The following is a 15061-nucleotide window of genomic DNA, read 5'->3' as shown; positions in this document are numbered from 1 at the left end:
ATGGGTGGGAGACGTAGAACAGCATGCAATACAACGCCCTGTGACTCGTAGATGGTTTGTCAATTGCTGGTTGCCAATTGCTGTGGATGTTCTCTATAGTCGTTTGACATTTCTTCAATGACGAGAAGTGCTGTTCGTGCTGTTCAATCCACCAACTCGCCAGCTACACCAAATGGTCACTAATTGCAAGGCGGTGTAGCGGCTTTGGGCCTTTTCGCGCGCCCCAACTGCCCGTGAAAACGCCACTAATAGCCCACTGCTTAGCGTCATCCCGCCTTCCCTTCGTGCCTTCCCTCGAGGCAGCTCATTCCCCAATCAGAGGATGATTACTGCTGGCAGCCGCTTCCGTCCTCGGGATTCGATTGTCCCAAAAAACTGGAGAGCTATCAAACTACCTCGCAGCTCGCCTCGGCTTCCTGTCTCAGCTCGAGTCACCGCATAGCCGACCTGCTGCTATGCCACCGCGCAAGCTCAATGTGCTGGTCTATGCCGGCTCCGGCTCCACCACCGAGTCCGTCCGCCACTGTCTGTTGACGCTCCGCCGCCTGCTCTACCCCAACTACGCCGTCATCCCTGTCACCGAAGATGCCCTGGTCAAGGAGCCATGGCAGGCCACGTGCGCGCTGCTCGTCATCCCCGGTGGCGCCGACATGGGCTACAGCCGCGTGCTCAACGGCGCGGGGAACCGTCGCATTGCGCAGTACGTCCGTGCCGGCGGCCGCTACCTGGGCCTCTGCGCCGGCGGCTACTACGGCAGTGGACGCTGTGAGTTTGAGGTGGGCAACAAGCCGCTCGAGGTGATTGGCCGGCGCGAGCTGGGCCTCTTCCGGGGCACGTGCCGGGGGTGTGCCTACCCGGGGTTCGCATACAAGAGCGAAGCGGGTGCGCGAGCCGTGCAGCTCACGGTGCACCGGGACGCGTTTGCGCCCAAAGGCGCCAAGGGCGGGACAGACACGGACAAGAAGGACAAGAAGGACAAGAAGGACAAGAAGGACAAGAAGGACAAGAAGGACAAGAAGGACAAGAAGGGGCCGGGCGCCGACCTGCCCACATCGGCGTACAGCTACTACAACGGCGGCGGCGTGTTTGTGGACGCCAAGAGCGCCGACAACGTCCAGGTGCTGGCGAGCTACCCAAACGACATTGCCGTCGATGGCGGCAAGGGGCGAGCGGCCATCATTTACTGCACCGTCGGTGAGGGCGCTGCCATTCTCACCGGGCCGCATCCAGAGTACGCCTACATGTCACCTCTCTCACACCTCTTCCTGGTGCTCCCATTGCAGTCTCGTCTCGTCACATCCCACTAACCGCCCAGATTCGAGCCGGCCAACCTCTCGGAACGCGCCGATGTCCCGCACTATGATGACCTGCTGCGCGCCCTGCGCAAAGACGACGAGGCCCAGTCCCGCGTCAAGCTCCTCAAGGCCTGTCTGGCCAAGCTTGGCCTCGAGCTCGGCAGCGGAACTGCCGTCCAGCCACGCCTCACGGCCCTGCACGTCACCACGCTGTACCCAGACGAGGTCCAGGAGCTCATGTACAAGTGGGAGGAGATTGTGTCTGCAAAGGGCGCCAACGCATTCATCCGCGACGAGAGCGATACCTTTCGAGTGCTGCTCCCCGACTCGGGACCGCTGGCATGGCCGGCCGAGGCGAATGTGGCGACACCGCTCTCGGACGACGACAGCGTTGGCCAGGGATACGGCCAGAGCAACCAGAAGCGCTTCAGCGCGGGCATGCTCATGGATCTCACGGACCGTGCATTGCGCTACCCGAAGCTGGCCGCGCTCATTGGCCGCGTAGCCAGCGGCACGGCACCCGACACCGACACCGACACATTCCGGGCCATCCTGGAGGCCGTGGCCGACCACGAGGAAGAAGGCGACGACGACAGCAGCGACCCAGCAGCTGCGGCTGCGTCACTCTCGACAATCACAGTCGACGAGTGGCGGGAGACGTGGAAGAAACACCGGGCCGCATTTGACCGCGTTGTCGACGCCATCTACAGGGCGGTGGGACGCACTCTGCTCGGCCACCCAGAAAATGTGCCCAAACTGAACGGGGAGATAAAGCAAGAAATGTGGAGCTCCCTGGTGCACGCGTGGGAAGACAAGCGGCGCCGGAGAGAGGAGGCGAGTCGTCCGCTCGAGGACGCTGACGGTGTTGATGCTGAAGCCCACAACGACACCGCTAGCCGCCTCCTGCAGCTCGTCGACGAGGTCGCCGGCGACGATGCCGAGGATGGTACCATTAAGAAGATCGTCGTGTACGAGGGCGGCTGGCCGAGCAAGGTGGCCGTCTTTGACCACAGCAGCTACTACCGCGCCCTCGCCACCTACCGCCTGAGCCTCTCCTCGGGCAACAGCCGCGCCCACCACGCCGACGACGACTACGAATGGGGCAACCAGCTCATGTACGCCAAAGTCACAACGAGCACCAACACGCTGCTCGAAAAGAACCCCAAGCTGCTGAGCACGCTGCCCACGGGCTTCACGTTGACCGCCACACGCCAACTGTCTGCGCGGGGCCGCGGGTCCAACGTCTGGCTGGCACCCGAGGGCCAGCTCGTTCTGTCGACCGTCATCAACCACCCGCACCGGTTTGGCAGCGGCAGCGGCAGCGGCAACCGCCCCGTCGTGTTTATCCAGTATCTCGCTGCCATTGCCATCGTGGAGGCCATCCACGCGTACGCGCCCGGCTTCGAGGCGCTGGACGTCAAGCTCAAGTGGCCCAACGACATTTACGCACGAGACACGACCAGCCCCCGCAAACACAAAGACGGCGAGGCCCCCGGCTACGTCAAGATTGGCGGCATCCTCTCGTACTGTGCGTTCCAAAACGGCCAGTACCAGGTCGTGCTGGGCATCGGCCTCAACACGGTCAACAAGAAGCCCACCACCAGCCTCGAGGCCCTGGTGCCGCCCGCGCTCCGCGCCTCGATGTTGGGCGGCGCCGCCACGGCCGCCACGGCCACGACCACAACGGTCATCGACAACGAAAAGCTGCTGGCGTGCCTGCTGGTCCACCTCGAGTCGCTGTACAAGCAGTATCTCCGCCAGGGCTTCGCCGGCGCGCTCGAGCGCCTCTACTACCGCCACTGGCTGCACACGAACCAGGCTGTGACGCTCGAGGCGGTGGCGGGCGCCCCGCGGGCGCGCGTCCTGGGCATCTCCCACGACTGGGGCCTGCTGCAGGTGGCCGAGGTGGTGCAGACGGTGGGGGCGGCGTCGGTGCGCGGCGGGGACGGCGAAGACGGCGAGGACGGGGCAGAGGAGCGGCTGACGGGCCGCGTGTGGAAGCTGCAGAGCGACGAGAACAGCTTCGACTACTGGAAGGGTCTGGTGCGGACCAAGACGTAGGTCCGCGCGGACGATTCTTGTTTCTTTCTTTCTATTTTACGCGTTTATTTTGTGCACCCATTTGATACATTTGGCATATATCTTGGACTATACAACAGCAGTGCTTTTTCTTGTTTCTCTCGTCGTTTTGCCTCTCCTTGTTGCTGCCAGCACAGTGTGAAAATGGTGTTTACATGCACTCTTGGTGCGAGCATGGTGGCCATCGACGGGTCGACCGGACAAACGAAGCTACGCATCACTGCAATGAACACGACGACGACGCCGGCATGGGCACAATTCGCAAGTATCTTTCGCATGTCTATACGCTTGTCTATACGCTTGTTCTATATACAGTCATTTGATTGTGAAGCTTTTTTTTTTTCTTTCCGAACGCGACGATTCACGTCTGGTTGTTCCGCCACGTTGATATTCACTGCACGCGCCGCTCTTTCGCGTGACTTTCCGCTCACGTTGCTCTCAGATGCTCCTCACTTTTTTGTGGCTCCGAAAACGAGTTGTTTGTTGTTGTCCCGTGCAAACAGAAGCTGCTCCTCTTGTCCTTGGCAGTCGGTTTCCCTTCTTGTCCCCATGTTCCTTGTTTTCCTCTTGCTTCTTCTTTTCTGTTTTCTTTCCTCTCGTCACATTCATCATCACGACATCTCCTGTTTTCGTATTGCCCTTCCATTTCACAGTCTCCTTCATTATACATCCTCTATCTTCGTGTCTCCCATTCACCTGCAAAGGTCGTCTTGCACATCCACACATTTTTTTTCTCACGCATTCCCGAGATGAGCCAATCCACGGCTTCAGGTCAAGGACCTGGACCCCAACCCAGCATCACGACGACCCATGTCCGTCCAAGAGACGAGAGCAGCAGCTCTCAAGATATTTTGAAACCCACAGCGAGCCCGAATGAGAACAACAGCAGCGGCGGTGATGGGGGCACGATTGCTGGTTTGAACAAAGACACATGCACCAGCAGCGTCAAGTCGTCCAAAATGGAGAGCCATCCCAGCCGAAGCCCGGTGATGGCAGGTAGATACCGCATTCCCACGGTATCCTCGTCATCGTCCCATAGGACACATAGCGGACAGAGCACGCACAGTGGCCAGGATGCACCCCATCGGTCATCGTTTCCCTTGCCCCTTGCGCCACCAAAGCCCGCGTCTCTGCCCACGCCAACGCTGCCCGTCCAGACTGCCCATACGAGCGTCCGCAGCAGCAGCAGCAGCAGCAACGCGCACGCCGGTCTGCGCTATTCCATGGACTACGACCAAGGCTATACCAGCGGGATAAAGTACACCAGACGTGCGCATGGCGACAACTCATTCTACACAAACGGCGGCAAGAATGGCAGCCACAGCCGGGCGCAGCAGGCCATGGACGACATCAAAACGGAAGCGTTTGCGGCCGGCAAGATGCACGGCTACCAGACGGGCTACCACGAAGGGCGCCTCGTGGGCCAGCGTGAAGGCCACAGGGACGGCCGCGACGACGGGCTCCGCGAGGGACGTCGGGAGGCGCAAAAGGACAGCCAGAGACATGGCTACAACGAGGGACACCGGGTGGGCGAAGAGAAGGGGTACGCCGAGGGGCAAAAGAAGGGCTATGCGGAGGGCCATGCGGAGGGCCACGAGGCCGGGCGCAGCGAGGGTCGCGAAAGCGGCCACGGCGAGGGGTACCACGCGGGCTTCGACGAGGGCTGCGACCAGGGCTACTACGAGGGCCACGGCCACGGCGAGCAGCGCGGCCATGCGCGCGGCTGGGACGAAGGATACGAGCAAGGGTTCGCATGGGCCAGCACGTTTTGGACGAGCGGGCCTCTCAAAGCAGACGCCCAGGAATTTGTGCCCAAGACGTACACGAGCCCCCTTGTCGTTGATGGGTCGAGCGGTCCGGGCGTGGATCCGACCTTGTTTCGAAGCTGGCTCCACGACGTCGAGCATCGCCAGTTGACGCGTCCTGCGCAGGCAGACGTTGCCAGCGACCAGGACACTGTTCAGCAGCCAGACACTCTTGAAACGGACCAGAGGGGCGGTATTGACCACCTCGTCATCCAAACAGATGGCCGCTCTGCCAAAGAAAAGGTCGAGGAACACCACATAGGACAACCCATCACCATCAACGTCGGCCTCTCTGTTGATGACGAGGTTGAGGACAGTGACCTGCCCATTGACAGTGGCAATCAACAGCACGACAAGAAGACCGCACCTGTGGAGGTTGACGACAGCGGCGACGATGTTTTTGTCACTCCCTACGAGAGTCCGGTCGCGGCGCGCGTTGGCGTCCTAGACCAAGTGAGCGACAACGAGTCCGAGGCCGACCTTTGTGCTGGGTGGGCCGCTGCTTTCCGTCCTCGCCGCGATGCTCCTCGCCCTCAGGTGCTTTCCCCTTCTCCTTCACAAACTATGTCACCCGCGTCCGCCGCATCCGGGACGACCGTCGTCCACAACGGCACGCGGGAGGGGGACACCGTCACGCACTACATCACCTTCGGCGACGTTCCTGTGACAATCACCAAGTCGTCCGCTGGCACGGTCGCCGTTCCGTCGTGGCCTCCGACCGCTGTTGACGCGCCAGCCACCATTGATGCAACGGCTGCCGGGGTTGACGATGCTGTAAGTTGTGCCCTCCATTGGCCCAGTTCCCGTGGCGTACTTTGTGGGTGCAACATGACTAACGCTCCGTCATCCGTGGCAGGACGCATCCGACATGGATTCGCTTGGGGGCCAGTCGACTCTCGTCTTGGACATTTCTGACGAAGAGATGCCGGAGCCAGCCGAGCCCGTAGAAGCACAAGTGGATGTCGACGACGCGTCAGTCCTCTCGCCGACGCTGAGCGAGACCGAGATCGACCATCGCGGTGCGAAGGGCAAGGGCAGAGGCAGCTGGTCTCACAAGGCCAGCGCTACGAGCAGGGCCGCGGCCCAGGCGGCGCCCCAAATCCAGATGCCACCCAACCCGGTCATGACGTTCGAGGACATTGCCATCTTTTCGAGTCAAGGGCCCAACCCCCCTCTGCCGCGCTATCCGTCGCCGCTCTACCGCACACCACCCCTGTTTGAGATTGGCCCCGACCAGGCGCCGCAGGTCACCGAGAGCTACCCGTCGTTTCGCCGCCGCGGCTGCAACACGGTGTTTTCCGCATACCGTCTCGAGCCGGGCCAGATCTTCGATCCGCTCGCCGAAGTCCACGACAAGAAGGGCACCATCTTCCCGGTGGGGGGACGCACACCGCCGCGCGGCATCGTCAAGCTCGTGCCCGACCACATTGTCTACAAGTTTGGCATCCCGCCGCCCGACCACAGCAATGAGACAAACGACGCAAACGACACAAACGACACACATGCCGCTCCCTCCTCCGGCGCGGAGCGGCTCGCTCGCTGCCTGCAGCATGGCCTGTCGACCTGTCCAATGTGCGCCATCACCCCGTCGTTCCGGTTCCTGGGCCCCGGCGAGGCCATCGCGCGTACCTTTGCGCACGACGGCACGCCCGCCGGCGACCCGCAGACCAGCCCAGCGGTCTTTGCCTCTGGGCAGTTCCGTCCCGCCGGGTTCGGCGATTTCGAAGTACACGGCCGCCCGCTGCAGGAGTCGTCGCTCGCGGCCGCCCAGCACCCCGACGAGGCCAGCCCCCCGTGTCCGGTGCGCATGATGCCGCAGTACGACCCCGAGGTGCTGGGCCACCACGTGCGCGGCGTGCGCGGCGAGCGCAACGAGCACGGCGAGCACGCCAGGGAGAAGCCCGTGCCGCCGTCCGCGCTGGACACACACTACTGCGACCCGTGCGGCGGCCTGACGTGGCTGGTGACGCGCCGCAGCCGGCCCCATGGCGGCGGGTCCGCGGTGGGAACAAATAGCACCAACAGCACCAACAATCCCGACACCGTGGCGGGCGACCGCACCTTTGGGAGGTCGCACCCCAGCCACCATGCGTCCTTCAATGAGCCATGGAGCAGGTCTCGGTCGTTTTGTGCCTCGCTGGGGGGCCGTGGCAGCAGCCGGTTCCCCGAGCAGGCGGGCACGACGCGGTCGCTCTTTGTCGAGGTGGCGTCGGTGCCGGCCGAGGCGGAGCACAGGGGGCAGGGCCGCGGACGCAGTGAGCCGGCTCGCTATGGCGTGGCGGCGTTCTTTGGGCCCCATTCGCGGTACAACAGCCGCCTCGATCTCGACTTGGCCACAGCGAGCACGCAGGTGGCCCGCGACGCCACGGGCCGCGGTGGTCGAGAGGACCGACAGGAGCGTCTGGTGGACCTGCCCTTTGAGCGCTTCTCGACCAACGCCGGACCCCTCGCCGCCATGGCCGTCGCGCTCCACCGGCTCTGGATCGACGTGGTGCCGGCACACCGTGCGGCCGTCGACCGGGTGACGCGGTACAACAGCGACCACTCGCGGCGCAAGGCGTACCGCTTCCGGGCGATCCTCATGACCGACAGCGCGTACGTCGTCGACTTGTTCAGCGACCATCTGCACAAGCGGTGGACCCGCCGTTTCCGCCCGTACGACTATGTCGCGCCCGGCAGCGGGAACGCGCTGGCTGTGTCCGGTGCGGCTGCTGTCGCTGACAAGCCCACGGCCAAGAAGAAGAAGTCAGGAAAGCGCAAGTCGAAGAAGACCAAAAAGGCCAAAAAGGGCAAGAAAGAGGCGGAGGCGGAGGCGGAGGGGGCGGAGGGGGCGGAGGAGGTACACAAGAAGGACAAGAAGGAGGAAAACAAGGATGAGAAAGCTGCTGTGGCTGCTGTAGCTGCTGTGGGCACTGTGGGCGCTGTGGGCGCTGCCAGCGGAAAGGGCATCCGAACGACTGTCGTCATGGGAGCCCACGTCGACAGTGCGCCCTCGGACGGCATCGTCGCCCCCAACAACGACAACACACGAATCGTGGCCACCTTTGACGAGCTCGTCGACATGGATCTGGCCGCGGCGGCGAGCCCGACCTTTTCCATCCCGACGACCACGCCCACGTCCAGCCGGGCCGCCTCGCGCTCGCACTCACCGCCACCGACCAGAACGACGACCCTGAAGGCACCGGCTGTGGAATCTGAGAATGGCCCCGATAGCCCCGATCGCCCCAATGGTCCTGGTCCTGGTCCTGGTCCTGGTCCCGCTTCCGCTCCCGGCGTGGGCCTCGGCCTCCACGTGGACGGCCTGTTCCTCCCCCCCGCCAGCGACAGGGCCCTCGACGCGTTCGCCTTTGACCGCCCCGACGGCCGGTTTGTGTATGTGTCTGCGCACGGCGGGCCGCCCATGGCCAATGGCTATTTGGTGCAGCTGGTGCGGCGGTACATGGAGATGCTGCGGCAGCACGGCGTGCAGGTGGCGCTCTACGAGGTGGAGGGGCCGTATGTGCAGAATGCGCGTCGTCTGGCCGAGGAGGCCATTGCGTGAGGATCGAGGGGCTGGCAGCGGGTGAGACGCTGCGGAGGAGAAGGTGAGGGATGTATCAAAGACTGTACGGATAGCATATGGGCACGACACAGTGTGTTTTTATGTGTTTTTTTATGTGCTTTCTTTTTCTCTTTTTCGTTTGTTTTGATTTTCTCAAAGGAGTATGGACGTGGAGCATGGACGGTGCAATGTTTATAAAGGTCGGTGCGGTTCATGGACTCGGTCTCGATTGATATGCATCCGTCAAGGTGTTCTGGTTTGGTGTTTATTTCAACTGCCGTATTCAATGGCTGGCACGTATGTCGTACGATTCGACTATAATTGAAAGTTTCTCTTGTTCTATGTTTTTACGTTTCATTCGTTTTCTTTTTCTTTTTCGTTTTCTTTTTTTTTTTTTACTTTGACATTGTTGTAGCACACGCGGATGAGGTGAAACCGCCAAACGGAGGGCTACTTCAAGGACTGCTTGTTTCACCTCAGGTCACCAGGTTGCGCAACGTTTCAATGTGCACCGAGGACATCACAAGTGCTGGGAACGGTCGTGTCCAGTGCTTGGTACAAAACAACAGGATCATCAAAAAATACATCGCCAGAGGGGTGTAGGAAGCATGTCATGGCGACCCGTACAGCGACGATCAAGTAGACGGTACATCGGACAAAGGCGCTGGAGCTGGCCGCGATGCGTTGCGTGAATGACGGGAATGACACTGCACAGCCTCGCGCAGCGCACTCAACGGACCTATTGTCGAGGCCCAAATACACGTCAGGGTCCGTCATACTGATGAATAAACAGACATGTAAAGTATGACAGCCGCTCAGCGCCCAAAAATAACCTTTTAGGGCCGCATAATTAGGGGTCTGACACGAGAAAATGCGCGAGAGAGTGACAGATTGGAGAGACTGGGAGGCGGCGTGCATGCAGACAATATTGGCTAGGATCGCGGAGGCGACGGAATGCGGACGATCCGTACAGCGGGTGAGAGGGCCAGGTGGTGTTGGTGTATTACTCGCGCAGTGAACGTGAGAATGATGCGCAAGAAAATCAGGCCAGGCCCTGTCGCGATGACGCAGTATGAGAGGCTTGCGTCGTCAGTAAAGTCGGTAACGGCTGTCAGCAAAAAACAGAAAACGGCCGAGAAGGGCCGCCAACCAAAGCGGTACTGTTCATCCTACTGTTCGTTCTCGCATCCTTTGATCTTTTCTAGAAGTACCTGGAACGAAGGGCCCTGTGGGCGAACCGTCTCGTCATGACAATGCCCGATGGACGGCCGGTAGAAATCAAAACGGTGGCTCTTTCGTCAGTGGACAAAAAGATACATTGGTTCATCGACGTGGGATCCTATCAGCGATGAAAAGGGACACGCCCCCTCCATCTTGCGGGCTTTTCCCATTTGTTGCGCTTTCCCAGCGTGTGCGCAAAGGATGTGATTGGACGAGAAAATGGCTCTCTTGTGTGTTCTGGAAGATGTGAACGATGTGATGAGAGAAGGATGGCGCGTGCAATGTTTGCAAAAAAAACTCGCGGGAGGTTGTTATTCTATTATAATTTGGATCTGTGCGTTTGTTTGTCTCTACAGTCAGGGTGAGAGACGATCGGCCATGACTCTCAACCGACGTCGATTCTCTCATGTGTGCGACGTAATTCTGTGACAACGATTCTAGTAATGCATACCACGGAAACAGACAAGCCAACGCGAAAACGAGCGATGCAACTCTTGCATCGTCCTCTCACAGCGAGAACGATCAAATGGCGCCAGTCAAGGCCTTGGTCAGATAGCCCGAAATATGTCAGTTGGGGTCCTCTGGTGGTTGCTCTGGGCATGGCTCAGGCGCTGTAAGCGCCCAAACTTGCATCCCTCGCATCATAAGAGAGAAGCAAGGTCTCACTGAGCGGTTGGGGGTCGGAGAGCCGTGCTCGTGAGGCGCTATGAGAGACCAGACACGCCGAACACTGTGAGGCTCGTTCGGCAGAGTCCTCCTTCACACGCGCAGTGCAGCCGCCTGCCTTTCGTGAAAGACAACAATGGCCGTCATGGACAACAATGGCCTTCTTGTCAGACTCGACGTTCTCGACCTCTTCCAAAAATACAGTCCTGCCGTGCAACGACATGCCTCCCGTCTGTCGTTGTGTGTGTGCACAAAAGGCCAGGAGGCCGAGCCCAGGCCAGCAGACCTCGCGTGCGTCCGTAGCACAGACCACAAACCACACGTCGGATTTCGTTCCAAGACTGTCCATGGGGTGGTGTGTGGCCGGTGACCATGCAAGGCGGTTGTGTGCGGCCGAGTGCGGAAAGCATGTCGGAGCGTGCTGGCAATCCACAAGTGTGCAAGAGAAGGCAGCCAACAAGTGCACAAAGTCTGTTGTGCACCTCACAGCCTCGTTCCGTTGGCCCTGCATCCCTTACCTATGACTGCGGTTGCTGAAGGACAAGATGGAGAGTCACAACAGTCTCTCCGGGCCAAGAAAGTAGCAAGACACCTCTTATGGCCGGCGCAGCATGTCTTTGCATAGGTGCTGAGAAAGCGCCGCCGAGAGGTGATCGGCCGGTTCTGGGATCAACGTGCGCTACATTGTCATTCTGCTTTTTCGTCTTCTTTTGCTGGACTTGCCCTCGGCGATGGTCACAAGGCCACAGAAATGGGCCCCTTAAATCGATCTGTATGGACTCTTCTTCCATGTCCCGCGTCGATCACGGCGTCGACCTGAAAAGATGGCCCTTTTTTGGTCCTTTCAGCCTTCCTGGCCGCGCGGAAGGGTCCTTTGTGGATGGAGAATGCGGGATAGACGCTGGGGGCGCTCGCAGGGCGCTGAGACCACTCGACATGTACATAGTCCGGCAGATGGGCTGGCCAGTCAAGAGGGCCGTCGAATGTGCAAAAACGTGAAAGCGCGGTGGTGGTGGGCAGCGATTCGCTGTCCAATGCCGAAGCCACTTTGGCTGCCTTGCCTCGTTTGTCATTCCATATCGTAGATGTGCATTTTCCCCCTTCCATTCAACAATAATCTATTTCTGTTTTTCTTTTTCGCCTCAACAGTACGACGTCAATTGCAATTGCAAAAACAGAGGCTCGAATCGGTCAAAAAGAAGTCGCGTGGCCCTTGAATGGGCGAACGTGCGCAAGAAAACGGAAGAGACGATATTTCTTCAAGCCTCCCATTTTCGGGGTCCAGACAACCACAACACGGCACACGCTTTCAAAACCGGAAGCGTCTGACACTGTCCGAGAGTGAACACTGCACGGTTGGTGATGGCAGGGTGGCCCGGCCTCTCGTGGAAAAAAACAGCCAAACATTCGTCTCATAAAGTCTGAGCACGGGTCACAAATCACTGATCGTATGCTGCCCCGTTCCCACCCAGCCTTAAAACGATGCTCGCTGTTGATTCTCTGGTTCTCGTTCCGACGAAAAAAAATATAGTGTAAATTGTAGACGTTACGCGTGTCGCGTTGGATCTCCGTTCTCGCGGACGGGAAAAGGACGACCCGTTTTGAGGCCATTTTGCGACCATTTTGCGCCGTCTTATGCACACTCCCCCTAGTCCATTATCTACACAGTACAGTTGTTTTCCAGTCGAGTTGGCTTGTGCATGCAACCCCATCGCGCTGCACGCGTTTTGTCTGTCCCCAAGCCCAGCGATCGACCTTCATGCCCAATCGTTCTTCGTTTTTGGCCCTTTTGAACCGTGTTTATCTTTTGTATTCGCTCCGCTCGCTTGTTCTTGTCGAGTAGAATAACATCCATTCAAAAGGTTGACCGTACACATTCGTGGACGTCTTTGTTCTCCGTCACGTTCACCACTGTGCAAAACAAAAACAAGCCATCACAAACGATCCGAGTTGGGCTGGAACCACGGCGGCGGGCACTAGTGGAAAACGACTTGCAAACCAAATGGCGCTGCGGTCCGCCGCGGGCGGCCGGCGTCGAGCTCGTCATTTGAAAGCTCACTCTACGGCGTAATTGTCCCCGAGGTGCGTTTACAACGGTCCATTTTAGCGTGCATCGTTTATTGTTGCTGGTGCAGCATGCCTCACGCACCACTTCGTTTAGGCCGTTTGATTGTTTGTCTACTTTCTTGTCGAAAGCAGTCGTCTACTACTTTTACCGTAAAACGTTTTGTTAGTTTTATTTTTACAAGGTACGGCATACTTGCACCGAAATTGAAACGTCGGAACACTGTGGCCTGACACGTTCGTGGTTAGTGGTCAAAGGAAGACTCATACGACGTAGTCTATGAGACTACCGCGACTGCATGGTTGGGCGTCAACGCCAGAATCCGCCGTAGAACAGGAGGGGAAACCCATGCTCCCTCCTTGAACTTGTTCTTTGCTTGTCACTATTGTCATTTGTTAACTTTTGTTCTCGTGGACGCTCAAGCATGTCGTCCCGTCGTGTTTTTTTTTTTTGTGCTTTCCCTTGCCGGCCATTGATGCTTCTGTTTGGTCAAACCCTTTTTATGTCGCGGCTGATATTGTCCAACCCCGTTTCTACTTTTTTTTTGTGCGCAAATCATGTTTCATCAAAGGGGGCGTGTACTATAGGGCTGTTTAGCTGCCTTGTAAACAAATCTGTTACTGAGAACGTGATACTTGCCCTACTTGTCTCATATAGTCCTGGCAGAAACGCACAAAAAGGAGGCACAATGTAAATATTGACAAGCAGACTTCATGTATATCCCTTTCTTCATATGATCACCACTGCAGCAACACTAAGCAAGTTCAGTCACTTCAAAGAACAAGCACAAGGTAACATTCATATCGATTTTGGAACGTGGATAGCAAAAGCAATATTTTGGTTTTTTTGGTAATTATCTACCTTGTTTTATACTTTCTTGACATGTTTAATCTAGCAATCTCATCCTCCATCCCTTCATTCATGTCGAAAAGCAAACGCAGTAATAAATAAACAATAGAATTCTGCTTGGAATGTCATACTCGTCCCTCCCCACATTGGCCTAAACAAAAAATAACAAAGACATGACAGACGTATGTCCGTTGTGACCAAAATACTCGAAAACTCGGATGACAAGACAAGACAAATCGAAATCGCTACCGCAAAACATAGACGAAAGAGCAAAATATCCAAAAATTAACCCGTAGTATATTTTCCGTCGCCATTGGTCGGGTTCTGGATCGAGAGACGGAGAATCGAGACCAGGAAAGTTTCATCCGTTGGAGACTTTCTCTAAAACTACACAAAAAACAAAAAGTACAAAAACAAAAGCAAACGCAGCTATCGAGACACTGTATAAAAAGCAAGAAAAACAAGAACAAAACTAAAAATAAACGCAAGAACATCTAGAAATGGGGAGCGGTTGGTATCACCATCGTACAAGAGGTCCCGTCAATCAAAACCGATGTCCACCCGACATTCTGGACAATAATACATGACCTGGGAAAAGAGAAACAGATACAACGAAAAGGCAAGAACTTTTGAGAATCCGTTTTGAGTTTCCCTGAAAACCGCCCGCCGGCCCAAAAAAAAAATCACGCACGCATAACGAACCAAAGCAAAACGCAAAATGTCAAAAAAGACACGAGCCCTCACTCTTCTCCCCGTCGTGGGACGAAGAAAAGAGAAGCGAGAAAAAAATATAAAAATAAAAGTAAAAGACCAAGGAGATCCAATATTGTTGTTGCTTTTGTTCCACCCGTTGTAAAATCGTCAACGCTCTTCATAATGTTCCATTCGTGGCAAGGCAATCCAGTCCAAGGAAGGGAGCCAATAAAGGGTCGAACAGAGCCGAGAAAACGTCGATTCGAGATTGTTTGGTTGGATTGCAGTTGCCAGAAAGTGGAAGACCAGGAAGTTGGGGTATCTCAAGAGAGAGAGAGGAGAGACAGGCGCAAAGACAAGAAATGAAAAACTGTTTGATGCTCCCCGTTGCTGGGCAAAGGGGATTCTTTGGGTATTGCACCATCCAGATCTATAAGTTTCCAGGACAGAAAGGACAGAAAAGAGGAGAGGCGCAGAAAGAACCGCGGGAAAAAGAGAAGAAAAAAGAAAAACTCCATTTCCACCCTCTTTGGAGAGGGGAAAAGCAAAAAAAAAAGACTGGAAAACGTTCCGGGGTATTGGGTTCCATGAATGGAAGAAAAAGGGACTCCAAATGCGAAAACCAGATTATAGTAGGTAGTAGTACAAGGTTGAGCGAGACACGTGTCGAGGTTGTCGCCCAAGGGGTATTTTGTCTTTTTTTTTTCTTCGATGTTTTTCGATGTTGAATTGATTTCCATCCTTTTTGGGGAGGTTGGCTGATTTTGGAACCGTTTGTATGCCCAGTGGAGAGGAAAGGATATGGTCACCAGAAGTGGGAGGAGAAAGGAGACAGGTTGTGAGTAAG

The 15061-nt window shown here is 57.0% G+C and overlaps 2 protein-coding genes across 2 annotated transcripts; both read left to right on the top strand.

Moving 5' to 3' along the window:
* Window positions 1-455: 455 nt before the first annotated feature.
* On the top strand, window positions 456-3356 carry SPBR_04076 (biotin apo-protein; the record flags this gene model as incomplete). The annotated part of the gene is made up of 2 exons (XM_040762360.1): window positions 456-1231; window positions 1316-3356. The coding sequence occupies 2 exons, from the start codon at window positions 456-458 to the stop codon at window positions 3354-3356; spliced, it is 2817 nt and encodes a 938-aa protein (XP_040621582.1).
* A 767-nt stretch (window positions 3357-4123) lies between these two features.
* SPBR_04037 (uncharacterized protein) lies at window positions 4124-8720 on the top strand (the record flags this gene model as incomplete). Its single annotated transcript, XM_040762321.1, has 2 exons — window positions 4124-5953; window positions 6036-8720. 2 exons carry the CDS (start codon window positions 4124-4126, stop codon window positions 8718-8720), a joined length of 4515 nt encoding a protein of 1504 aa, XP_040621581.1.
* Window positions 8721-15061: the final 6341 nt, after the last annotated feature.

This window comes from Sporothrix brasiliensis (genome assembly GCF_000820605.1).
Source record: "Sporothrix brasiliensis 5110 chromosome Unknown Cont16, whole genome shotgun sequence".
Classification (NCBI taxonomy): domain Eukaryota; kingdom Fungi; phylum Ascomycota; class Sordariomycetes; order Ophiostomatales; family Ophiostomataceae; genus Sporothrix; species Sporothrix brasiliensis.
The sequence above is the reverse complement of the archived record's forward strand: the minus strand, read 5'-3'. Positions and strand labels throughout refer to the sequence as shown.